This window comes from Thalia democratica, chromosome 3, assembly GCF_965202585.1.
Source record: "Thalia democratica chromosome 3, ktThaDemo2.hap1.1, whole genome shotgun sequence".
In the NCBI taxonomy this organism is placed as follows: Eukaryota; Metazoa; Chordata; class Thaliacea; order Salpida; family Salpidae; genus Thalia; species Thalia democratica.
In genome coordinates, this window is record NC_139167.1 from 47361982 (window position 1) to 47389872 (window position 27891).

The 27891-nt window shown below is 25.6% G+C and overlaps 3 protein-coding genes across 4 annotated transcripts; 1 reads left to right on the forward strand and 2 right to left on the reverse strand.

Moving 5' to 3' along the window:
- Positions 1-2101: 2101 nt before the first annotated feature.
- LOC145831300 (solute carrier family 35 member G1-like) lies at positions 2102-4231 on the reverse strand. Its single transcript, XM_082938499.1, has 2 exons — positions 3364-4231; positions 2102-2260 (listed from the first exon to the last, which is right to left on the reverse strand). The coding sequence occupies exons 1-2, from the start codon at positions 4186-4188 to the stop codon at positions 2141-2143; spliced, it is 945 nt and encodes a 314-aa protein (XP_082794625.1). The 5' UTR covers positions 4189-4231; the 3' UTR covers positions 2102-2140.
- LOC145831298 (uncharacterized) lies at positions 4013-27252 on the reverse strand. 2 transcript variants are annotated; one of them, XM_082938498.1, is made up of 10 exons: positions 27158-27252; positions 23068-23161; positions 13727-13848; positions 9308-9400; positions 9008-9169; positions 7672-7820; positions 7207-7402; positions 6416-6690; positions 4420-5539; positions 4013-4130 (listed from the first exon to the last, which is right to left on the reverse strand). In XM_082938498.1, exons 1-9 carry the CDS (start codon positions 27221-27223, stop codon positions 4447-4449), a joined length of 2250 nt encoding a protein of 749 aa, XP_082794624.1. In that variant the 5' UTR covers positions 27224-27252; the 3' UTR covers positions 4013-4130; positions 4420-4446. The 2 variants fall into 2 exon arrangements, with proteins under 2 accessions (XP_082794624.1, XP_082794623.1); XM_082938497.1 differs by lacking the exon at positions 4013-4130 and having other exon boundaries at positions 4341-5539.
- Positions 18358-20111, forward strand: LOC145831622 (uncharacterized). The gene is made up of 2 exons (XM_082938930.1): positions 18358-19138; positions 19243-20111. Exons 1-2 carry the CDS (start codon positions 18358-18360, stop codon positions 20109-20111), a joined length of 1650 nt encoding a protein of 549 aa, XP_082795056.1.
- Positions 27253-27891: the final 639 nt, after the last annotated feature.

Here is a 27891-nt window from a genome sequence, read left to right on the forward strand (position 1 = left end):
ATTAATTAACTATTAAAATCTAAATTTTTTTTAAGACATGTAGTAGCTTTCTTAAAAAAGTATGTTTTTAACTTATAAATGAGGAAAAAAGTTGTTTTTTGTGTTTCACAGCTAGCATATGTAAACAAGTTACTTTCAGATTTTCAGTAAATAATAGTAATTACAGTATTATATAAAAGAAGCAGGAAGTTGAATAAAAAAAAATACTTTTGAAGTCTTTATATATTTTCTTATTAAGATAGTAAAACATATTTAATAAACATTAGTTCTTAAAAATTCTGCTCAACTAGTCCTTTCCATTAAAAAGGCAAAAACTTACTTTTGTCTTAATGGTTTTAAATTGTTGAACAATTAAATGTTGAAGGATTATTTTCAACTAACACAAAAATGACCTATAACTCCTTTGTAAAGTTTAATTGTAAGCAAAGAGATTTGACTTATGTACAATATAAACTTTTATTTTAGACTAAAAATGTGATTTACCATATTATTAGTGTCCTCTACTAGTAACCAAACCTTAAACTAGGGCCCGCGTAGAATTTGTTTTCAAATTTTGCCTCTGACTAGCAAACACCAGCAGATCCCTAACAAATTTTAAGCGTTATTTTTATAAGTTAAAAAGTATAGCTATTAAAAACAAGAACAAAAAATCAAACTATTCTTAAGTGATCAAGTTTAAAAAATAAATGATTTGATATACCATTTTAAACTTTATTTTGATCAATATCTTATCATGTTTTTTTTTTGAAATTTACAGTATAACTAGTATAGGTACAAGTATTAGAAAAAAATATTTTCTTATGATAAGAAAACAGTCATTAGACCAACTGTAGTATAAGAAACAAGTTTTTTAACTAAGTACATTTTACAATTAAGAAAAGTCAAGTTTCTGGCAACTTGTTCACAATCTTTTTTTCACTGTATTGCTATTTTTTTACGAAAACAATAAATCAATGATAAAATTGAAATACTTTTAAGTTTTTCGCTGTTTTTTTTATTAAATAAAGTAAGTAAAAACTACTTTGTTCAAAACTTGTAGTAATTGATAAAAACTTTTTATACAATACAGTAGTTTTATATCAAAAATGTTACTTCCATAATGTGGATATTTTTAATTTTCAGAAGCTATTGAATGTTTAAAACTGAAAACTATTATTTACAATATATTGTTTATTAAACGATAGAAGAGCGCTCAAAACGTTTGGTCTAAGAACTTGGTGAAAGAAAAGCCTTTCGGTTGTCAAGTCATAAACCTATAAATTTTTTATAGGCTTGACCATACAAATATAACTAAAACTTTTGGAGATTAACTCTTTGCAGGTTTAAGAACTAAAAATTGGGTGCACGACCACTATAACTCTTACAACTCAAACGACGGAAATTCAAATTATAATAATCAATTTGTTATGGATATTTTTTACATGATAAATGCTATTTTAATAGTTTTTAACATCATAATCTTATTTATTAGACATACAGGAGCTTTTTTTTTTAGACACGGCTAAAAGAAGTTTTAAACCTCTGTAAAACATAGTAATTTTCACTAGTTGAAAATTTCTATATTTAATTTACATCATATTCTTATTGACTAGATCCACAAGAAGACTTTTTTATTTTATAAAAATTTTTTGAGATGTGGCTCCTTAAAAGTCTTTAAAAGAATTTGAATTGTCAGAATTACAATTTTCATGTAACCCTAAAAATTAGAATGAATAATAATTTTTGAGTGATAAACAATCTAAAATTTTAACAATTTTAGTAATTAGAAAGATTTTTTTTTATCAAACATCACTACTGTGAAACTTTACTACTTAAATACTAATAATCGATCTAAAAACCTAAAAAATGAGTATTTATTCAGGAAAAAAACTATGTTTAAAGAAATTAACAAAACTTATTAAAAATTATTTGAAATTTTTATTTTAATCAATGATGTATACCTTTTTTTGTGAAATATACTCATAATGTAGTGTGTTCTTGCAGATTTCTAATTTAAGATAATTTTACAACATAAATAAAACACTTTTTTCTTTAAATGGTGTTATTAGAATAATCAACACTATTAGTTTAAAGCATACAAAACCAAATGATTGCACAGTAGATAAACTTGAACAGTATAAATAGTTTACAAACAATAATGTTATTCTTTTTTACTGTTTTCTAGGTAAAACTTTCGAATAGTTAATCCTAGAACACTAGAAAGCAGTAAAATTGCACCAAAAATAGTCAAAGTATTTGGAAAGTCATCGAATAAAATGATCTGTAAAGAAATAATTTTAACAAGCAAAATAATTTTAAGCTAGAATGAAACAAAATACAGAAGAGTAAATAAGAAAAAAATGATAAACCTTTAAAAGCTTATCAATCAAAAAATGAATAATTTTTATTATGTTTTAGTTTTGTATAAAAGTTCTAATGGTGTTTTTTTTTTTTAATAATTAAATATAATTTTCAATGCAGATGATTCTACATATTAACTTTTTTTATCATTTTGTACATGATCTATAAAAGTGTCAAGATAAAAAACTAATGCATTTAACTAAATTTTTAAGTTGTCAATATCAAAAAACAACATTTGCTTTCAATTTTATTTTACAAACATTTCTTCATCACTGAGTTTTGAAAATAACCTAAGAAAGTCTTTTTAAGTTAAAATGTTATATATAACATATTTATATGCTTATAAAATCTATTCAAATCCTAAAACTTTTATGTTATCTCTATGGAAGAGTTTCCTAAAGGAGGCAATATTGCATATGAGAAGATTAAAAATGAAGACTCAAGATTTTTAGTGAACAGCTTGTAAAACTAATAATCGTTGGCTTATATAGATAATATATGTTTATTTATAATGGTAGCTAGTTTTTAGCAAGCTTTGATTGTAAGTCTTGGATTTAAGTACAATTTTTAAAACACAAAATAATAAGTGGATTCAGAAAAATTGGGGGCACCAAAAAAATTATAAAAATTGTTTCTATATTTTTGAAAATCATAGAAAATTTGATGAAACATACTTAAAAAAACTTTATTATTATAATTTCAAACTGAGCTAAATTAACTAATCAATTAAGTAATTAATCAATCGATTTAACTAGTTAATAAATTAACTAACAAATTAAAATGAGTCATTAGTTTGAGCTACAGCGGCAAAACTATTTTTTTAGTAGTTTTTAGTGACTTTTCAAATTAATCTTTTTAAAAGCGTTGTTTAAAACATTTAATTTGATTTTCACTAGACTAAAATTGTTATGCAACTAGGTTGTTTAGAATTAAAAATTACTTAATGTTTATATACCGTGTTGATTAGTATAAAACACTTTTTTAAGTATTTAACGCAAACAAAAAAATTAAAATTTAACTTACTTGTATAACAAATACTAGGATCAATTGCATGGACCTAAAAATTGCAACAGTGCTTGCTTTCTCCGTCTGCAACGCTTTAGTTATAGCAATCTGAGAACCTAGAGCCACTAACCCTATTGCAAACACACAAACGAGCTCGCTCATACAAGGAACATAAAATTGGTTCATTAAGAAAGCCCAAACACCACCTATTATGCTTCCGCAAAAACTAAAGTAAAACACATTTAAAACAGGGTTCACTTTTCCAAGACTGCGAATGGCAATCATTACTAATGAAATAGCAATGGCATTGATCAGAGCAAGACCAACACCTACAAGCTCATAACCCTCATAATTTTTTTCATCCTGGCCAAAAATAAATGATGGTTTAGAGATTAAAACGACGCCAGCGAATGAAACAGTTGCAAAAAAAAAGTCTAGAAGTGTGTACTTCTCGTTCAAAAACAACTTTCCGAAAATTCCTGCAAAAACTGCATTCGTGAAAGTTATTGAAACAGCATCGCCTAACGAAATTCTATCCAAAGCATTATACAACGCTATCGATCCTAAAGGTCCGAGAGTTCCTCTTATGAGCAAAACTTTTATTTTCTCACGATCAAAAACATCCAATTCATTTTTCTTAATTTCACGAGTGATAATTGGTAGAAGACAGAAAAACTGTACGCAGCTTCTAATGAAGAGTTTGAATTCAGCAGGAACTTGTGAGAACTTTACCAGAGTGGAAGCAGTAGCTAACAAACAAACATGCAACAGACACCAGGCAAGTCCTGTGTAAACACTATTCTTTATTTCACGTTTTTGTTCTTCATTAATGTCACTTGTCATATTATATTCTTATTATTTTATTTTTATTAAATATTACTTAGCACAAATATTATATTAACATTAAAAACTTATTTCTTTAAATGGAACATAAAATAGTTAAAATCTTATACTAAAACTCTTCACACGACAATACGAACTATAATTAAGAATGATACAGTAATAAAATTTATTAGAAAGTATTGCCTAGTTCGATAAAAGTATTGAGAAGTAAACGTATAAAAAATTGTTCACCATTTTTTTTACAAATACGTAAGAAAGTTAACATTGCAATTGCTGCTGATATAAAGCTGTTCTCAAAGGCGGACACACAAATTTAAAATTGTTAGCATAAGGCTGACTGTCCAAGCAAGACATGTGAAACGTTTGCGAGCACCTGCTGCATTGGATTTTCGATAAATGTTTAGTTTCCTCGCACGACAGCTTACAGTTTCGGCAGTGATCTCTCTGCGACAGGGGATCATCAAAGCAGTGACCGGCAACCGCGTCGTAAACGTGAATTCGACACGCGTCCATGTCAATCGGGTCGAGGTCGAGTAGCGAAAGGTTGACGTTTATTGATTCAGCGAAAATGCGAGCGTAAACGCAGATCATCACGCTGCAGTATCTCGTTTCTTTTCCGAGCCTGATGCACGACGGAAGGTCTCGGCTTTGATGCATTTTGCGGTCTATTTGCGTCGGATGGAAATTGTAAAACCTCTCACTCAAGCAGCTAATTTCTCCTTTGACGGAAAATACTTCGTGGTTTTCCATTTCACGCAGAGGGTTTAAAATGAGCAGTTGGCTGGATGTCATATCAGCAACAACGAGAATCATGGCTTGCTGAAAAACGGGTATGAATATCAACCTCTTGCCTGCGAAATCTCTGTCTTCCAAAACAAAGTTTGTGTGCAAGTTGTAATTTGAAACTACGTAAAACAAGTCGGAAAAGCAGTCACATAAAACTTTTAAGTAGCAGTTTATGATGTCTTCATGCACGAAACCTTCAACAAACGATTTGTCAATTTTTCGTACCAACTGCAATTCTTTCTGCAATAATTCTCGCTCTATACTTTTAAGTTTAAGTAAAGTCAATGAAGTTTGTACATTGTAGCTTCCATAAAAGTTTTGGTAAGTAATACTCTTCCGCTCATCTAACGCACTTACACAAGTTGCTGGTGGAGTGACCTTTATTCGACTTTTACAAACTAAATTAAGCGGCATGATCTTGTTTGTTGGAAAAAAACCCTCAATTTGGCTGTAGTTTGAAAATTTGTTTTTTGAGCTTCTATTTATTGTATTCCTTATTCCAGCTAACGATTCAATAAATGAATCTAAAAGAGAAACGTCCATCATATAATAATTTTCTTCAAACCTGTTGTAAATTTATTTTTTTAAGTATTATTTAAATCTAATATTTAAATAAATATAAACATATTTTTACTATAAACAGGTTAGCTACTTTTTGAACTAAAAACAATCATTAGTCACCTAAATTAGGTTTATGTCGGCAATAGTTTATATACAAGGCTTAAGTAAAGTTTGAACCTCTTTCATAATTCATTTTTACTTAGGCTTATAATTATTTATATGTTACTGTAAAAATGCTAAAAGCAGGACTGACATTAAGTGAAAACAATTGCCATACAGCTAAAAAAAAATTTCCGTAGTATTACAAAGAATTTTTTTTTTATAAGACTGAGAAATTTAAATATAACTTTACAAACAATTGTAGTATTTTATAATTTAAATTCACTTTTTGTAATTAACGGTGATTATGAAATTGATGTATTTATAAAATAATTAAATTATCAAACAAATTTTAAGTTTTTTTAGAAAGATTTATCTTAAGTGCTTAGCTTTGTATTTAGTTAGAAGATTATACGAATTTGATTCATAAACATAACTTTTAAGTAGTTTTACCATCAAAATAAAAATTGAATGCAATAGAGATCTTTTCTAAAGTAAAAAAAATACAAAATAGAAAACAAATAATGTAATAAGTAATACTTATTCAGCAATATTAAAATAAATAAACAGCATTTGTTTACGAAAAATATAAGTTATTTGTTATAAAGTTTTGTTATAAAGGTTTAAATTTTAAGCATTTTTATCACAGATTTAAAAAAAATTTCTAGCTTCTTAGTCATTATATACTTACTAATATTTTAACCGTTCGTCAGTTTATAAATTAGATTTGTTAAAATTTTATTCGGTGAAAACTTTAACATTAAAAACTCATTAAACCTACCTTGCAGACAATTTTGTTAATTTTTCTGTAACTTTTTTTATTTTTGCCTTTCTTACTTGCTCTTTTAAATACTTTTTTGACCTGGGGTGACAAATTTTTAGGAGAGATAGATACCATGTGGAAAAATATTTTTTTACTAATGCTAATGTAATTTTGTATGTATATTCTTTTAAACACATCAATGACAGCATGTGTTTACAAGGTACAAGCGTGTCGTTAAACGTGCAGTTTTTGTCGTTGCATGATGGAAAACTATCGTCTGTTCCGAAATTCACCTGTGGTTTACAATTTCATAAAATTACATTAAAATAGAGATCTGACTTAAAAATTGCATTGGTACATTTATAACGTAAATAGCATAATACATGTTCAAGTTAATGACAACTAATCTCACTTTAGCTATGAAATTTTTATTAAATCAAGACTAAAACCATACAAACATTAATATTTAGACTGTATAAACAATATTTAACATATTTTAGATTACTTTTATTTTAAATAAATTCAGCTTATAAAACAATCAACAAAAAACATCGGCGAAAGTCTGCAGAACAGAAGTCCGGACTTTCGTTTGCCGTGAGACAAGCTCAAATTTAACAAAAGGATTGATCATGCCAATTCGATCATCAGACCACAAGTTTCGGTAGACCGGTCTCAGTCTACCGAAACTTGTGGTCTAATGATCAAATTGGCATGATCAACCCTTTTGCTTATAAAACAATAAATATAATTTTAAAAAGCTTAAACTATTAAAAAAGTTGAGTTGGGTATGTATTTTTTTTAATGCGAACCTTGCAAAACTTTTTCAAAGTATTATCAACTGGAACTTCTGAAAGTTTTGCGAAAAATCCCAGATTATTATCACTTAGTTCTAAGGACCAAGTCAATATTTGAGACGTAGTATTGAAATAAGGTTGTAAAATATCTTCAAAATCGTTTTCATCGAAGCATAACTTGACATTATGCATTTGATTTTCATCAACTTGCCTTTAAAATTTGATTAAATTTTTTTATTTGTCTAAAAAACTGTTTTGGGAAAATATTGGCAAAATTTATACTAAATTTCTATGTTATTTTATAGAATAAACTCGATAACTATAAAACTTTAGTAATTAATTAAATTTATAGAAAATACTATATCAATTACAACCTAATATTGCTAGGTTAAATTAGGAAAATATTTAAACATGGATACTCTGCTTCACTTAAAATGATTAGTTATAACAACAATAACAATTTACAAAGTATAAACTAACTGATCTCTTAATTTCTCATCATTACATGCTTCTTTTACATATTCTTTCATAGCATTCACAATGATTTTAGGGTTAATTCTTTTTGTTTTGTATAACTCATATATTTTGTGTAAAACTTTTTGTGGATCAATCGTCTGAAAATCCACCATCTGTATCATTTAACTTTTGTTTTTAATAAACAAAACTATAAAAGTACAAGATTGTATAACATGGTTGCTACTAACTCAGACAAAAAACTATTTTGAGTTAGTGTGAGCTTATTTTTTTTAAGCTTGAATTTCGTTTTTTTCTTATTAAAAGCTGCTATATAATTTTTTTTCAGGCTTTAAATATATGTTTGCACATTCTATGTGTACAAAACGCCATACAATATACATCTGTAAAAAGGTCAATACCTCGAAATGCGTAACAATAAATATTAAATATTTTTTATCCAGTACTGGTAGTCTACATGTTTATTTTTATCTTTAAACAACAGTACCATATTTCATTCTAAAAGTGATTACAAAGAACTAAAACTACTGATTGAAGACATATTTAGACATAGTTTTAACTTTAAATATAAACTAAAATATTGTATAAGTATCTACAAAATCTATGTACCACTAGGTAAAATATTTTATTCTAGAATTTTATTTTAATAAAAGCTCAACTAAATCTTATTTAAAGTATTAAATAAAAAATTTCAATATATATGTATATAAAAAGCGTAAATGTAGAAATATACTTAATTAAAGAAAAAGAAATGTACACTACAAAATAGTATAAATAAAAATGATTCAAGAACTCGTTCAAGATATGTTAAAACTCAATTTCTCACAAAGTTTTTAAAAATATGTTGACTAGATTGAATTACATTATTACTATTATGAGTTTGTCTACTAGGTCAAAATGTACAATCTAGCCGCGGTTATACGGAGTGTTTTAAGGATTCTTGATAGGTAGAAACATTGCTTTTTAAGAAACTATTAAAATTGATTAAAATTTTATTTAAGTTTAAAAAAATAATAACTACTTTGTCAGAAACAACATTAAGAAAATATTTTCTTATATACTTGGTATTTTTAAGTACAGAACAAATTAGTTAAAAACATGTTAAAATATACTCTCATAGTATACGCAAAGCTAATATCTTTTTTAGTCTTATTTATATATACAGTCTTAGGAATGTCTCAATATCAACGTATTAACAAAATCATTACAATATTTTAATATCACTTTTACTAGTCCAACGCATCTTTAAATGATTTTTCTATAAAAATAACAAAGTTATTTAAGCACAAATATTTTAAGAGTTTTAAATTTATTTTCAAATAAAACAATAAATTGAACCAACTGGTAAAACTTCATGACCGCTATGGTCTGTTAAATTAGGAAGCTTGATGTAACATCGGTTTTCTTGCATGTACCTGGAAAGATCATTTTCATTAGGATTAGAAAGAACTGCACGCAAGTTTTTACTCGATCGTTTTCTAGCTACCACATCAAAGATGTCTACCTACGTTAGTATCCATTAATGTTAATAATAATATACTATGTTTATGTATTTAGTATATAAAATATAGTTTAGAAAACTTATTAAAAAAACTAATAAATATTATAAACTCAAAACTAACTTTTAATAACAATCACTGACCTTAAACTCTGGAAACATCTTCACTTCTAAAGTGTTTATACAGGCTTTGCATCCTTTTTTGTTCGATGTTTCTATTGTACTAAAATCATCAACCTGAGACAATTTAGTTTTAAAGTTTAAATAAGTATTTACATAGCTATTTGATTTTCTAACTTAAACACACTACTTAAATAACTTAAACTGTTAAAAAATAGTGTAAAAATTTTCCTTGTTTATAAATGATTAACTAACCTTTTTAAACAACTGTTAGTGTACAGAAATATTTAATTAACTGACTAGCATGCTACCCATAAAAGATAAATAGCTTTATTAAATCCGAAGTACTTATTTATTAATCATATTAGAGCAAGGTTGGGCCCACGATGCAATTAATAGATTGAAAACAAAGTTTTAAAAACATATAAAGTTGAGCTTTTTCATAACTCACATTCAAAAATATGCTCCTACCTAGACTTAAAGTATTAGTACTGCTTATTAATGATAGTTTCATTACAACTTTTAATCTAAATGTTTTTAAGCTTTTTAAGCATATTTATCCCTAAAAAAGACTTTTTTATAATACATACTCAAAAAAATAGTTTGTGGTATAAAGTTAAATTTTAAATTAAAGATAAAAACTCAAATTTTACTTTATGGAGCAATTTAACTTTATATCACATACTATTTTTTAATTCTCAATTTTTGCTGAAATACTGTAAATCTTACTTTCAGTACTATAAAAAAGTAAGTAAAATATTATATTGAAACAAGGGGCTAGCTACAAGGCAGAAAACTAAACCTATACCTTAAATTAAAAACTGTGAAGTTAACAAAAACAAAATGGTAAAACATAACTTAAGTAAAAATAACAAAACATTGAAAACTAATCATCTCAATTTAATTTTAGTTCTAACAATATACTATAACTTATTTATTTGGAAACCTTTTTTCTAACTTTGAATGTATCTATCATTCAAAAGTGTATTATGGTCTAATCCATAACAGACAACTACGGCCGACAGGCTAGTTCCGGCCATAAACTTGGCAGAAAGCTAGGCCCAAGACAAAAATAGTTATACTTAAAATAACTTTTTTTTAATATTCCTTACTTAATCCTTTATGAGTTATGATGCTAATTTAACTGTTATATCACAAAGGTTAGAAGTTTTAACTATAAAGTTAAAAATTTACAAAAAGTAACATTGGAATGATTATTATTAAGCCTAAAATATAAACCATTTACTACTTTTTATAAAAACTTAAAACATTTTAATTAAATTTCAAGGTAAAAAAAATTTTGTAAAATTTTTTAATTCAAATATAGGAAGAAAACTTTTCTGTGAATAATTTTCTCGGAAATTAAAAGAAAAAACATATTGATTTTTTTTTAATACTAAAAACCTCAAATTTTTGGAAACTGTTTGTTGCACGATTATAAAAAAAGTACTTAAGCATTTAAAAGTTGATATAAAAATGGTATTTTATGACTTATATTTTGTTAATTCAATTTTTACAAATGTTAAAAGAGAATCATAATAGATTGTTTGGACTATAACTAAATACTAGACTTAATAAAGTTTGTTTAAAATAGATCTTTGATAATAGATTTTTTTAAATTTTAGTTTGCTCCTGCTGCCAAGTATCTATCGAAATCATTTACTTTAATCCACTATATCAGAATAGTACTTTGAAATTTAAAATTAAGAAAAATAGTAATAATACATTCAATTCATTCCTATTGTCAGACTTATACTTATACTTTAACAGTTTAATTTTCAATATTTTTGGAAGCCATAACTTAATTATCTATCATTTATTAAAGAAAACATTACATACATTTATAAACATAAAAAAACAAAAGTATATAACTAGTGAAAGTATCTTGCTTTAGGAATTAAACAGGGTTGCCAAAGGTTTTTTGTAAATTTCTTCCTGGTTTTTATTCAAAGTTCACAGAATTTGAAATAGATACAATTATGCACACATGCAAATCAGTCATGTTCTATGATAATACTATGTGGAAAAAACCAACAGTAATGACAACTTCGACGTACCTATGGGCTCATTTCACGGCGCTGAAGTATGTGACCTCGTAGTTATTACCTATTACACAATTTGTCTACGATAATTAATACTGAGTCAATTGGACTCTATAGAGATGATGGACTTGCTATTATCAAACAAATAAGTAAGAGTAATATTTGCAAAATAAAAAACAAAAAAACAAGAAAACTATCAGACATAGGATTCGATATTACAATCAGCGCAGGTGAAACCTCTACCAACTTCAAAGACATCCATTTAAATCTCCTAACTGATGACTATTGCCCATATATAAAACCAAACGCAAAAACTATTTATATTGACAAAGATTCGAACCATCCTAGAACGATTAAGAAAAATATCTCAAAAATGATAGATAAAAGAATTTCAAAACTAACAAAAAGCAAACTATTATTTGATAACACAAAACAAATTTACCAAAACGCTTTAAACAAAAGCAACTTCCATTACAAGCTCGAATATAATCCGACAATTGATAACACCTAAGTAAAAAACAGAAAAAGAAAGTGTATATTTTACAACCCACCTTTTTGCGAATCAGTGAAAACAAAATTCGGAAGCCTTTTTCTAAACCTGCTGGACAAACACTTCCCGAAATAAACTGAACTCTACAAAATCTTTAACAGAAATTACATAAAGATATCATATTGTTGTTCCCGAACATAAAAGCAATCATAAGTGGACACAATAAAAAGCTGCTCGAAAAACCACCAACAGAGTCAGAACTATGCAACTGCAAAAACAAAAAACAATGTCCAGTCATGAACAAATGTAAATCCGAAAAAGTATCTACAAAGCAATTGTCTCATCTAATAAAAATTAAAAAATGTCATATATTGGATCCACCCGAAGACCTTTCAAGAACAGACTATACGAACATAAAGCATCGTTTCCTAAACCCAACAAGATGAAGCCCACCAACTGTACACAACTCGCCAACTACATATGGAAATTGCATGAAAAATAAGAAAAATACACAATTGAATGGAAAATACTTAGACAGACCAACATCAGATTCAAACCAAACTTTATGTGCTCACTATGTAACCTAGAAAGACTGTATATAGCAAACGCTAACCAAAGAAAAATCATTAATAAGTAAAATGAACTGGTCTTGCAGTCCCTCATTACCCTAGGTTACATATTTTGTACCTAGGATACACTTTTTGGTTTATTTTTAACCGCATTAACTTAGTTAATTTTATTCTATTTTACTTATTGTTTCGTTATATTTATGTTTTTATTGTGTATATATTTTTGTTTTTGAATTACAACCTTTTCGTAAAAAGACCATTTCTGTTTTCTTAAAATCCCCTATAAATCCTAATATTTACACTTTTTCAAAGCTTAATATATAAAGTGTATAGTTAATAGATTACTAAAACTAAACTTACCAATATTTGATTTTAATTTAATTTAACTTTTGTAAACAGTATGTTAATGGTAACTCTTATTTTAAATATAATTGATTAATTTTTTATGTGTACTTTTGTTTTCTAATTCATCGCTGTGTATATTTTTGTTTTTCAGCTTTTATTAGCTTCTGATGAATTGCTCTGCAGGGAAACGGCGTAACGCAATAAAAGTTAGACAATAAGTTAGTATAATTTCTTCCTGGTTTTCTAAATTTCATCCAAGTTTTGAGAAAAACAAGTTTTTTGATCTATTTTTAGCATAAAATTTAACTTTAATAATAAAACTGTCTTCAATAGCTTAACAACGTTCAAAAGATACTGTAAAGTTATTTTAAGACTAATTTCAACGAAAAAAATTAATGATACAAAAATAATTATCTTTATGAAAGACTTTTCGTATCTAATCAAAACTTTCTAACTTTATTTGTAAAAATAGCTTAAAATACCAGATTTCTTTCAAAATTTATCAATTTACAGTTTTTCCTGATTTCAGGGTTGCCAAATATTTTTGGTAAATTTTCACCAGGTATTCAAAAACTTTTCCAGGTTTTTAAAATTACATGTTTTAGGGTCTATTTTTAGTTTAACATTCAGTTTAAGGTAAAAAACTGTGTTTATCAGTATAAAAACATTGAAAATTTATCTTAAAGCTTCTTTAAATGTGTTTTTTAATAAAAAATTTTTTGATGGTGACAAAAAGTTTTTATCTAGTTTAAAATTCCAGGTTTTTCCAGGTTTTATAGTGATTTTTATTAAAAGTTTTATATTTGTTTTTTAACTTCTCAATTTCCAGGTTTTCCAGGATTCCAAGTATTTTGGTAATCCTGTTATTTGTTTTGTACAAATTTTCAAAATTCAGGTTTTCCAGGAGTCCAGGTTGTTTGGCAACGCTGATTAAATTAAGAAAGTAAGGATAAAAACAATAAATAGTTTTATTTAATAAATTTTTAGAATTTCTGACCTTTCTCTTTCTGTTTACTTTATCATCAACTCCATGATACTCACAACAATATACTGTTGAAGAAAGAATAATATATGGACACCCATCTCTTAGATCCCATCTGACTTTACTCTTTTTAGGATCTGCATGAAAGTTTAATTTAAGTACAAAATATAAAATATTATGTTTTATTAACATTTATTTCAATAACAAAACATAACATTTAAATTTACAAAAAATAACCATTCTAAATCATTTTACTGTTTAAAAGCCTTATTTAAATAATAAAAAATCTATATCTACTAAACAATGATTACTAGTTTAATAGTAATCATTAGATTAAAACGTTTTTAGTTTTCAATATAGTGCTTCAGCTTTATTATCTTTTAAACTTTAATTTACTTTAACTTTATTTTTTATAGTTCACACCAGGGGCGTAGCGTGGAGAGGGACGCTGGCGCATGCGTGCCACCCAAAAAAAAAAGAAGTAAAAAAAAATGTAATATCTTTACTCTTTATTGTTTATTTTTTCTGATTAATTTGCCGGTTTTCAACTAAGTTTTTCTAGTATTTGAAAAGTAAAACGAAATTTCAAATACCAATTAGTGACAAGTTAGGGAAATCACCCAGTATACTGATTCGGTGCGTAATTTCAAATGTGCACCAATGTTGATGCAAAACTCCATAAGGAAAAAATTTATAACTTCATTAACTTCATAAGAATTTACACTCAAACAGTACGCAACCAGTTAGTGCACCGCAGTAGTATAACCTTATGAGAGAATTTTCTACAAGGACAAATGATAACATTTTGTTAGCAAACCATAAAGCTGAACCTGTTTTATAGTGATAATGATTCAAGAATTAACAAATAGTAGTAAAAATAGCAATTAATAACTGTTTATAAAATAAAAATAAATTGATAATAAGAACAAAAAATATTAACAACATAATTTAAAAGATAAATAACAAAAAAAAAATAAAACAAATAATAAATAAACAGTTCATACTGTGATTGCAGTTTTAATCTCACTGTACAAAAAGTGTTCTTTAAGTTACCCTAAACTTAAAATTCTTATTAAAAGTAGTTTCTTTTTTTATTAAGATAACAAACAAATCAAACTTTGCTATTCTATCGGCCATAAAGTTTAAAAATTAATCAATTTTTGTAGCTAGTTATTTTAAAATTTCTTCAGTCACATCATGAATAATATTATAGCAACTTGTAAAACAGATTTTTTACAATCAATATTTAGTCTTAAAGACTTAATTGATTAATTTCAAATTAAAATTTATTTAATTTTAAATCAAATTTTAATGGTATTTATTTTCTACCCACTGTTTGTAGTATTTAAAAAATGCTATTCCCTATAGATCATAGAAAAACCGATTTCAAGATAAATGAAAAGCTATATTTCTTGTGAATTTTTAAAAGCATGGAAAAGGTTGACCTTCAAAAATTTATCTTTTAAACTTTTTGTTTAGTATCAGAAACATTTAGTAAAATCTTTCCACACACTCAGGATAACTCAAGATTCTATGAAGTTTTGGAAAACTTTAGTATGACTCAGTTAAAACCAGGATAACTTTTTTAATATTTTATAAAATTAAGTATTTTTAAGCTCAGGCTGACTAAGGATATATTTGTTTTTTTGTTAACTCAGGGTAGATTTAGTGGTTTTAAAAACTTTTTTTAAGAGCCTAGTTTCTATTAGTTTTAAAACAATAAAAAATATCTTTAAAATAATTTAAAATGCCTATGATGACACATGATATTTTTAAACTAACTCAGGACAGTTATTTTGACTCAAAGAGTGGCAAGGCATCCTGATATCTTCAAAGTTGGTTGTTTTTTGAAAATTTGTGTTATAATACTAAAAAAAAAGTAAAAATCTGTTTTTAGACTATTATTTTTAAAAAATATGCAAAGTAGTATTGTATGGAATGTTGCAAATCTAAAAATATGTCAGATAAGAAAATTATCTGAAGTTCAAAAACTTGAATTGAAAAATAGCAGACCAACACCAGATATTGCTATTACTCAAGACTGCAGTTCAAGTGGTATGAAATTTTAATTTTTGTTTATATTTCAGATTTTCTTCATTTGTTAAGATATATTTTTACAGTTTTATATTGTAATATAGCCAAAAATGTATAAGTTAAAACAAAACAAAAATACTAGCTCTTTAGATTTTTTCTACAAATAAATTAAAAATTTAAGACTTTTAATTTTAATACTGAAGATTTAACATTTTTATATAAAAGACAGAGATAGTATATTAAAAGCTGCAACAAACTAAAAGTATGAGTTATTTTGAGTTTAATACAATTCTATTTGTTTATATAAAATAGATATTGAAAATTATCTAGAAAATGCACAGAGAAAATGTTTAGAGGCATTAACTGTTATACTTAGTTGACTATTTATTTGTAGTTTAAGGCCATAAGGGGGGGGGGGTAAGCCATGTTTATTAGAAGTTGATCTTTATTATAAAATTTTTTTTAAGCAATAAGGTGCTTTTTATTGTTATAAAAAATTCGAATTATTTTTTGAGATATGACTAGTCAAAGTTGGGCCGCATAATAGGTTCCCTATGGGAAGGGAAAACTAAAACAGCGAGAAAGACTATTTTGTTTAAAATCTATCTCCTCCTAAATTTTTCAAGCAATCTTCTTCCAACTTTAACAGCTTAATCTTTTTACAATAATAAAATAACAATACTTGTGAATTTAAAAAAATTATAGTAACAATGTATTTTTTATGAAAAATAAAAATAAATTTTAAAGTTTTTTTATAAAATTTTTATTTATTTTAATTATCAAAATTCATAAATTACATTTTTTTTTGTAAAGTAAGGATCATTTTCTAAAATTTATAAAGATTGCTTGAAAAATGAAGAAGAAGATGGATTTTTAATAATCTTTTAAATTTCCCAGAAAATTGACCCTGAAGTAAGTTTACATTTGTATAAGTATAAGTAGTTCTAATAAAGTTTATACTTTTTTTAATTGTTTAATTTTGTAATAAATAACTATTTTTTAAAACAGTTGCTTTGAAGTTATTTTACTTAATGAATTTATTTCAATTATATTACTTATAAAAGATATTTTTATAGCTAATTACAAAAGTTGCAACTTAGGGGATTTTTTGAGAAAAAAATTGCGCACCCCCTGACCAAAACACCACGCTACCGCTACGCCACTGGTTCACACTTATTTATAACTAAGTCTATCTTTGATTACAAGGATTTAATTACACAACATTTATATTTAAATAAGTGAGCATAATAAGAACTTAAAAAAATTATTCCTTCTCAATCTAGTTGGCGCTGGATAAAAAAGACCTTTTTAAAAGCTTAATTATGTAAAAACTATCAGCTAGAAAATGTCTTAGGTTATTTAACCATTTTTGTAAAACTTTAAAATTAATAAATAATCGTTTAATTAAAAATTAACAAGGTCTTTTACTAAATAAAAATATATTTCAACAATTTTCATCAGTGTGTTACAATTGTTACAAAATAAAGAAAATATTAAACTTATAACAATTGTAAAACACTGATGAAAATTGTTAAAAATTTTTTGTGTAAAGTAAAAGACCTTGTTTATTTTTAATCAAGTACAATGGCAGACAAATATTTAAATTGTTCAATTGTTTTAGGGACCTAAAAAATTTGAACTGTTCTTCCATTAACTTCATCAACTTAAAATTAAAAGTCAACTTTTTTTTGTATGAAAGTGTTTAAACTTGATGCAGAAGCAGACTTTGAGTATGTCACAATTACGGGTCTAGTAAACTCTTTCAATATAATATTTCAATACAATATTTCAATCAGAAAAGAAAACAAACTATCAGAAGATACAGCAGGTAAACTAAGTTTACAAAAAAAACATAAGAAACACTATATTCAAAAATTTAATTTTTTTTTTAACAAACAAAAAAGTCAAATCATTAATCTCAATAGAAAAACTAAACAAAAAGCTAAAAACAAAAAAAGTTATGCAAGATATGAATACCGTAAAAGAATGAAGAAATTAACTTTAGATAAATGTATTTTAGAACAAGCAAACTCAACAGTTGTTAACAAATCGAACATTGTTTTAAACAATGATCATAAAGTTTTACTATCACATGGTTTAAATTTTGTACCTACCCCTAAGTGGAATAACAATCTGAAAGATAATGAATGGTTAAGACTTATGAAACATATTAGAACGGTTGAGTGGCAAAATGTCTTCAACAATAATGATAACGAAACAACCTTAAAACAGCAAATTAATTTACCAACTAAATTAAAAATACAAAAGTACAATCGACCTTTGAATGTACAACTTGACGACAAAATTAAAACTTATTGTAATATGGCTAAAAGTAAACTAATAAATTTAGAAGAACAAGTAAACAAACAATATTTCAAAAGAAATAATTTGAATCCAAAACTTAGAATTTATATGATTTAAATACAAAAGTTAAAAATAAAGAAATAGTGATTTGTAAATCAGACAAAGACGGAAAGTTAATTGTTTTAAACCATTATGATTACAAACTTATAATGAATCGCGAACTTAAAACGTTTGAAAAGATCGACACATTAAACTCAAATAACATTGAAAAACATTTTGAAAATATACGTAATAAAGTTAAAGATTTTATGATTAATTTACACAAACTCAATTGCATAGATGAAAATATCCTAAAACACATAGTCGGAGTAACATTTAAGAACGGAATCTACACTAAAATCAAAGGTACACTAGCAAAAAATTTTCAATGTAATGACCCAGCCTACGCCTACCCATTATTTAAAACTCACAAACTTGAAAGTTCTAAAATAAGCAAAACAAGAGTTCTTGACATACCCGTACGCCTAGTACAGTCTGCAGGTAAAATAACCACTACAAAAGTAACCACCTTTTTAGAATTAATTTTTAAACCGATTTCAAAAAAATTTTGTCAATATAATGTTAATGAATATTGCAAGGATAGTAAAACATATTTAGAAGAATTAGCTAACTGGAAAAATAATTTAAGCAACAAAAAAAATAAAGATGAAACTCTTTACTTAGTAGCTGCAGACGTTCAAGGTTTGTACCCTAACTTGTGTCGAGAACTAATTAAAGCAAGTATTTCAAATGCTCTCCAAAAATGCACAAATTACACCCAAGAAATCAGAAAAATCATGATCGACCTCACAATTTTCTGTCTTGAAAATATTGTAGTAAAAAACGGCAATTCCTTCTACAAACAATCCAAAGGAATTATAACTGGTGACAACAACTCAGTGTCAATTGCAAATATTGCACTGCACCACGTTATAATGCCTATTGCAACTACAATTAAAACTACAAAACTCTTCAAACGCTACATTGATGATATTGTCTTTTTGTCTGAGACATTAGATGTTACAGATAATGTTAAAAGACAATTGAAATGTGCGTTTGAAGAACACAATCTTAAGCTAGTTTTCAGACAAATATCTACAAAAAATGATGGTGACGAACTTGAGTTTTTGGATGTTAACCATGTCATTGACAAGACAGAAATAAGCGGGTTTTATGTAAAAAACTACTAAAAAAACTTAAATCAATTGTATTCGGAGAGTCAATAAGACTAAGAAGATTGTGCGAACGTGACAATGATTACTTAGAAGCAATAAAGTCTTTAAAAGATAAATGTTTAAAATTTTGCTTCTGTAAGGCTTTAGTTGAGGATATGATTAATATCACAGTAGAATGGAAAGATCGGTTTAGACCTCCAATGAAGAAGGCAAGAGAAATTAACGATAATATAAGTGTTTGGACGACAAACTTTCCAAAACTATTAAAACTCACTAAGAAAGAAAGAGAACTAAACCCGAATGTTTTAGTGGCATATAAACGTCCACAAACAATTGCGGCACTATTAACAAACTATAAGATCCAAGCCTATGAAAATAGTGTAGCAATTGGTGGATCTCACCCTTGTGGAAAATGCTTATTGTGCAACCGAGGGGGAGTAGGCGGAATGGTGAAAAAAACTAACTTAATAAAATCAAAAAGTGGTAAAACAATTGAATTAAAAAAGAATTTGAATTGCAAAAATTTTGGGATTTATGCGGCAAAGTGCAATATCTGTGGTGAGCACTATGTGGGACAGACAATTACGTCTTTTTCCCAAAGATGGTGCTCTCACAGACATAACTGGAAGAACATGACCACCAGCGAGACAAATGATCGAGCTGCACTCAAACTTCACTACGCCAACAAGCATCCAACATCGAACAAAACCTTTGAAGAAGCATATTCAATCACTTTTACAGACTCAACAAGCAACCATACGAACTTAGATTATTTAGAGAGTAAATGGGTTAATTTATTACAAGCAAGTATAAACATAAATAAAACAATACTGCCTTTTTATAGATAATAGCAAACTTATAAAATCAATAATTTTACAGTAATCGGTTTTTAATAAGATAGTTTCACAAAGAATATTTTTTGTTTCACAATAGTTTTTAACCGTTTGTTTATTTGATAAAATGTTTACCTTAAAAAACAATATATTAGAAAAAAATAATTTGCTGCTGAAACAAGTTAATTTAATTCTTTATATAATTTTTGTATTATTATCTTCTTTAGATTTAAGTTTCGTTTCAAAATAGTTATTTTTATTCAGGGATTAAACTATTTCTTTAAGATAAAAAGTTTGTAAGATATAGCTTGTTATTAATAAAAGTTTTTATAATTACTTTAAGTATTGTTTGGGAAAAGTTTTTATTTTTATTTATATTTCGCCGATAGCAGTAACTATTTATTAACAATAACTAACATCAAACAGTTCCTTACTAAGATAGTTTTAATTTGAAGTTTATATTGGTAAAGTGTTTGTTTTTATATTCATTTCATTTGGATTTACTTTTACTTACAAAAATATTATTACAATGTAAAAATCGTCTAGCTTTTAAAATTTTAGTTTTATACACAGTTTTGAACTACTACGTCATAATATATTTTTTAACTTTTATTCATTTTTTTGTTGCATGAATGTGTTTAGTTCTACTAGTTTTAAAGTTTCACTGATGAAGGACGGTTGTCCGAAATTAATTTGAAGAAAACGTGCAATAAACTGGTAGATTTTTAAACCATCGTTAATTTATTTTTTGTATAATATAATATTTAAAATAAATAGCATTAACAAACACAAACCAATAAATAATCACTGTCAGCCATACAAGCATTTTTATATTGTTTGTACTGTTAATATAACAACAAATCAATAAATTTATACAAAGCTGCAAGAAAATGTTTCATAAGTTTGACTACTTTCATGTGAGTAAAAATATATTTAACACTAAATAAAAACTATAACAACGACTAGTCAAAGAATAAGAGAAGATGAATAAGTTGAAAAATTGTAAAATTTTAATTTCTATTAGCGTAAACTTATTTAATAAATAAAAATGTAAGACAAAACTGATTATTCTTAATAACAAACCTAAACTAAATAAAAAACTATGAACAGTTTCTTAAAAACGTTTAAATTTTTGATTACAATTTATATTCCTATTGAAGAAGATACATTGAAGATGTTTTGTTATAAACCAAAGTCTGATGCTTATCTGCCAAATAAACATATATAGATTCAGAATCTTTAATTTTTTTATGAAGAAATTGTTTAAAAAAGTGAAACATTGCTTTGCAAAAATTTTAAATTTTAAAGTTTTATTAATTTTCCTTGATCTCAAATTGAGAACATTAATTGTAATCTCAAAAGTTAAAAGTATATAAAATAAACACATGACAAAAACCAACTAACTTTATTCATTAAAGGCAGTTAGATAAAATCTGTTAATAGTTTTTTTTTAAATAACCATAATTTTATATAAAATAAACTTTTTTAAACTATTATTCTTTATATTATATATTATACATAATGTTAATTATTATATAGTTAGCTTTCTATTTTCATGTTTTATAAACTATAAAGATCTAAGCTGTACGAACAATGCTAATTTCTGTTATAGATAAAAAACTGTTTCTAATGTTTCTAATGGTTCTAATGTTTAAAACGTATCAAATCACTTAAATAGAAATAATTTCACTTAGTTACTATTTTATATATAACTGTTCAAAATATAGTTTTAATTGTTTGCTAATAAAAGATCCTAGTAAAGTAACTTCACTGGAATATAAATAAAAACAAATTATACAGTAATCTTCCTTTATTCTACCAACATATGTTTCTGTGTGTCAACGAATCAACACACTTTAACTGGGTTGTTAATAGGAAAGGTAACTCAGTTATCTTTCCTATTAACAACCCAGTTAAAGTGTGTTGATTCGTTGACACACAGAAACATATGTTGGTAGAATAAAGGAAGATTACTGTATAATTTGTTTTTATATTTTATATATATATATATATATATATCTACTTTTGTATTTTCAAATATTTTAGTTTATACAAGTTACTTTATTAAGTGAAACCAGTTAGGTGCAATTCTTAAAATTTTTAATAACTATTTTTTTTAGTTTTAAAAAAATCAGGTAATTATAGATACTAAATTTTCTTAATTACACAGACCATAAAAGGTAATTTAAAACAAACAAAAAATACTGCTTAATAAATTATTATTTTGCTATTTATCTTTTCAAAATTTTAATATTTAGTGGTACTAAAAAACTGTATAAACGTGATATTGAACAGCAATTTTAAACATTGAAAAATAATATTTTAAATCATGATGTTTGAACACAATACTAAAAAAAATATTATGATTTTAAATTTAGCAAACGTTTTTTACATAAAACTCATAAATAGTTATAAGTATAGGAAATTTAAACCTTATTTTTAGTTAACTATCATTTTTAACATATACAAAATACATAATGAAAATGTTTAAGTAAACAAATACTGGTAAAGATATTTTTGTTAATTTTACTAACTAAAAACTTAAAAGCAAACTCATAAATGAGAAAAACTTTTGAAATTTTCCTAATAACCATATTTTCTACTTTACTTTCAGTAGAAAAAATTCTTACAAGACTTGATAAGAGAGTATCTTAAAATAAAATAAAACATTTTTAATATTTTTTTTTAACAAAAGCAATGAAACTTATAATTTGACAATAATAATTAAATCAAGTTAGCAAGATTAGTGTGCAGTTGAAATACTTAAATATATTATATTATTTCTTTAATACTCAAATACTTAGCAGTTTTAAACTGAAATAAAAAATAATAAGTGCTTTAAGTAAAACTTTACTATTTATTAGTAAAAATAATCTATTAACACTATATTTCAATTTACTATTTCAAGTCCTTCAAATACTAACTTATCATTTCAAATAAAATCTTAATACAATTTGTAATTTAAATTTACCATATTTCTTAGAATAATTTTTTTTGAAGTGTATCATTGTCTTATCTTCAAAAGCTCTGATAATTTTTATTGCAGACTCTTCATTATGGACATACTGTGAATTTTTTATACATTAATTTATAAACTTTTTTAACCAAAGTTTTTTTAATAAATAATTTAAACTATTTTCATTCTAAATTTTACTTAAATAGTTTTAAATATTACTGACTTTTTTACTTTAAAAGTCGTTCAACTTTTATAATTTAAAATGAATAAATAAATAAAAAACTTGCATGAACTTAAGTATAAATTTATAGTGTAGAAATTTAATTTAGTATTTTTAATGAAATAATTTTAATGTACTATATTAAATATTTTTCAACTGGATCAAAACGCCATGTAGTGCTAGATCTGGCCAAAACTTGGCAAGATATGTATTAAACAAAAATTTAATTTGGTAAAAACATTTGTATCTAGTCCAGGTAATATTTGTCTGATAAAATGGTCCTACCCGGTTTCAAATAAACCTTAATAAAAATTAAAACTCCGGATCTGGTATAAGTCTGCCAGACAATAGGCTTTGCTAGATCCAGAACTTAAATCTCAATTAATGCCCAATCGAAACCAGATAAAGCTACTTTATGAAATGCAGATCCAGCTTGGACAAGCTTTAAATGTTTTTTTTCTTAATGAACTTTAGTTTGATCCAGATTTTACCAATTTGTGGCCAGCTTTGGCACTATCAGGCAATTGGATCAGGTAGAACACTAATTAACTTTTCTGTAAGTGAACAAAAAAGAAGCAAAAGATGAGCTTCATTGCTTGGGTAGGGCCAGTTCAGAAACTATTAAGCTTTTGAAAGTTGGAAATTTTTTATTTTCATGTTTTATAAACTATAAAGATCTAAGCTGTACGAACAATGCTAATTTCTGTTATAGATAAAAAAAAATGGTTCTAATGTTTAAAACGTATCAAATCACTTAAATAGAAATAGTTTCACTAAGTTACTACTTTATATATATATATATATCTACTTTTGTATTTTCAAATATTTTAGTTTATACAAGTTACTTTATTAATTGAAACCAGTTAGGTGCAGTTCTTAAAATGTTTGATAACTTTTTTTTTAGTTTTAGAAAAATCAGGTAATTATAGATACTAAATTTTCTGAATTACACAGACCATAAAAGGTAATTTAAAACAAACAAAAAATACTGCTTAATAAATTATTATTTTGCTATTTATCTTTTCAAAATTACCATTTAAGATAAATATTTAAGGATCTCAGTACATCTTACAGCAATATTAGGAGTGGAAGGTTATGCATTTTTAGGTAAAATAAGATGTTTATGGGCATAGGAGGCTAAATGACTCTTTTTCAGAATTTGATCTTAATTCGTTTTAACTAAGCTACAAATTGCACTTTACAGATTTTTGATATTCAAAATAACTTTTTAGATATAGCCAGTCAAATTTTTAGAGTTCAATAGGTTCTTAATGGAAGGAGAAAACTAAAATTGCAAATAGCTAGAAATTGTTAAAAATCCATCTCCTCCTACGTTTTTTTGAGATAATAACCTTTAACTTTTAGGAAATGTCTCTCCATTGAACTGTTTAGAAAAATATAAGGCAACAAAATTTTTTAAATAAAAAAATAAAATGTTTTCTTAAAAATTAGAGTGAGATATTGTGTGCTCAGTTTTCATCACTCATAGATGAGTCCTTGCAAAGAGTCTACTGCTGACAAAAACGGTTTTCACTCATTGTCTGGACTGCAGTCTCTAAATCTTAGAATCATTTCTGATTGTTGTTCAGGAAAAGGTTAAATGTTCAGCAAAAGGTTAAAATAAACACAGATCTTTACAATTATATTATTTTGATTCCAGCTTTCAAAGAGGTGATAATGCATTTCAAAGATCAGCCTTTCACTTCCCAAAAGGACTAAGCACCACTAAAACCTCAAAAAAAATTGTATAGTCACTTATTGCAAATCTACGCACTCATTTGGTCACGCACTCTTGTTTAGCTAGGCATTTTAGAATTAAAAAATAAAACATCAATACTATATATATATATATCACAGATGTTTTTGTGTCGAAACTTTATTCCGACTAACGGCCTTTCACTGCTCTCAAAAAAATTTAAGAACAGATCTACGGAGTCTAAAAATATTAACACACATTAGAAAAAAATCATGCATAACTATGTATAATATTTATGTGAGTAGTAACTATAAACGAATTTTATGGTTTAAAAACAAAGTTTGGAATAAAAACATAAAAATATAAAATTGTCTACAAAAACTACAAATTTAATAAAAGCATATACTAACCTAAAAAAAGCTCTAAGAATAGGCAAGTTTTTTTTTAATGAAACATAAATTAAGTTGTGCAGAAATATTATGTCTAATAAATTTAACAAATTAATCAATAAGTTTTTCAGCTTTAAAACATGTAGTATTAAACATATTGTTTGTGATTGTATATGAAAATGTTGTGAAATAAATAAGTGCAAAGTACACAGAGTTATTTAAAGTAGAATCGTCGGTTGTGAGGACAAATATATATATATTTATTTATTTATCAAATTATATAAAAACTATAATTTATACAGCTGTTTTATACATAAAATATAAAATTTCATGTACTCCTCAGTAAGCTACAGTTTATTACAATAGTAAATAGAAATTTAGATTTTGAAAATTTTATAATAATTGTGACGTAGTAATGTTACAGTTTATTGTACAGTTAGCTGAATTTGAAATAATTTGCTGTAGTTGTTAATTTATGCATTTTAGAAAAGTTTAGAAAGGTTATTTTAGAAAAATGTTTTAAGCTATTAGAAAATTTTTTAGACTGTTGGAAAAATGTTTAAAGTACTTGTGTTTGCCGCTTAAATTTTATTTTGTTTTATGATTTAGTTGGTTTTAATTTTGTTAAAAAAAATATTTTTGATAATGGATAAATATGTTTTGTCTTTTGCTTTTCTTGTTTAGTGTTACGTTCTTATCTGATTTTTCCATTTCTTTTTTTTTAAAGTTACAAAGTTTGCAGCCAAATTTAGTATTGAATTTTGATTTTGTCCTGTTTAATATTTCCCATTTAATTTTGTAGTCTGTATTGTTATCTTTTAAATTCCATATGTAGTTTGCTAGTTCTATCGTGTCTTTTGTTAATATTGTTGAATGATGATTTGTGGTTTCTGTATCTTTGTTTAAAAGTATTTCCTGTGGATCCTATATACTGCTTTGTTTTTATATTTGATGTTACTGTTGATTTATATATTATATTTGACACTAGGCATATAAAACCTTAAATACATATATATATATATTTATTTATTTATCTAGTTATATAAAAACTATAATTTATACAGCTGTTTGATTGTCAGTAAGTTACAGTTTATTATAATAGTGAACAGAAATTTCAATTTTAAAATTTTTATAATAATTGTGACGTAGTAATGGTACAGTTTATTGTACGATTAGCTGAATTTGAAATAATACGCTGTGAATGTTAATTAATGCTTTTAGGAAAGTTTAGAAAGGTTATTTTGGAAAAATGTTTAAAGCTATTAGAAAAAATATTTTAGACTGTTGGGAAAGATGTTCTAAAATACTCGTGTTTGCCGCTTTGATTTTATTTTGTTTTAATATTTAGTTGGTTTTAATTTTGTTAAAAAAGTATTTTTGATAATGGATGCATATGTTTTGTCTTTTGCTTTTCTTGTTTAGTGTTACGTTCTTATCCGATTTTTCAATTTCTATTTTTTCTAAGTTATAAAGTTTGCAGCCAAATTTAGTAGCGAATTTTGATTTTGTCCTGTTTAATATTAATTCAAAATTAAAATTCAATACTAAATTCGGCTGCAAACTTTGTAACTTAAAAAAAAAATTAAAAAATTAAAAAAAAAGAGAAAAAATAGAAATCGAAAAATCAGATAAGAAAGTAACACTAAACAAGAAAAGCGAAAGACAAAACATATGCATCCATTATCAAAAATACTTTTTTGACAAAATCAAAACCAACTAAAAAATAAAACAAATTGAAATAAATAGAAAAACTTAGTAACTATGGTTAAAACAAGGGTTAACAAATATAAATGCACTTACTTTTTTACCATCTAAATTAATCTTTTTACAAACTCTGGATGATGGTGCCTTTTGTTCCTTATACATTTAAAATAGATAAACGTTTACAACAGTTCTATATTTTTACAAACTATGTTTTACCAAGTTTTAAAATAGTTTTTAATAATTAATATACAGTCAGGGTTGCCACTCTTTGAGCCAAAAAATCTTCCCTGAGTAACCTTAAATTTCCCTGAGTTTCCCTGAGTATTTTTCAAATCTTAAAAAAAAATTTTCTCTTCTAACACAAATTATTAATACCTCATTCTCATTTTTCTGCTTTAATAATAAAAGGAAGGTTGTATGTGTATGCTTCTGCATTAAATTTATGAAAAAAACTGTTTTAAAAAACTCAATTTTAAAAGGTTTAAACCAATTAAAAATTAAAAACCAAATTTTTGCACAATTAATACAACACTAATCTGTATTTATTTTAATTTTTTTTACTGAAAACAAGTAGTTGTAAACAAATAACAAATAACTTTATTATTTAAAAAATAAGAACTAATAGTACAACATTGTGTTTTTTAAACTACATAAGTAACTAAAAATAAGTTTATTAGAACTTTTCAATGAATAGTTAACAACAACTTTAATTTCTTTAAACTGTTTGATTTTACTTAAGTAAATATAAATTTAAAACTTAAAAAAACTACAATGTTAATACTAAGAATATTGAAGAACTAGCCGCAAGGCTAAAAAAATTCTAAATAACC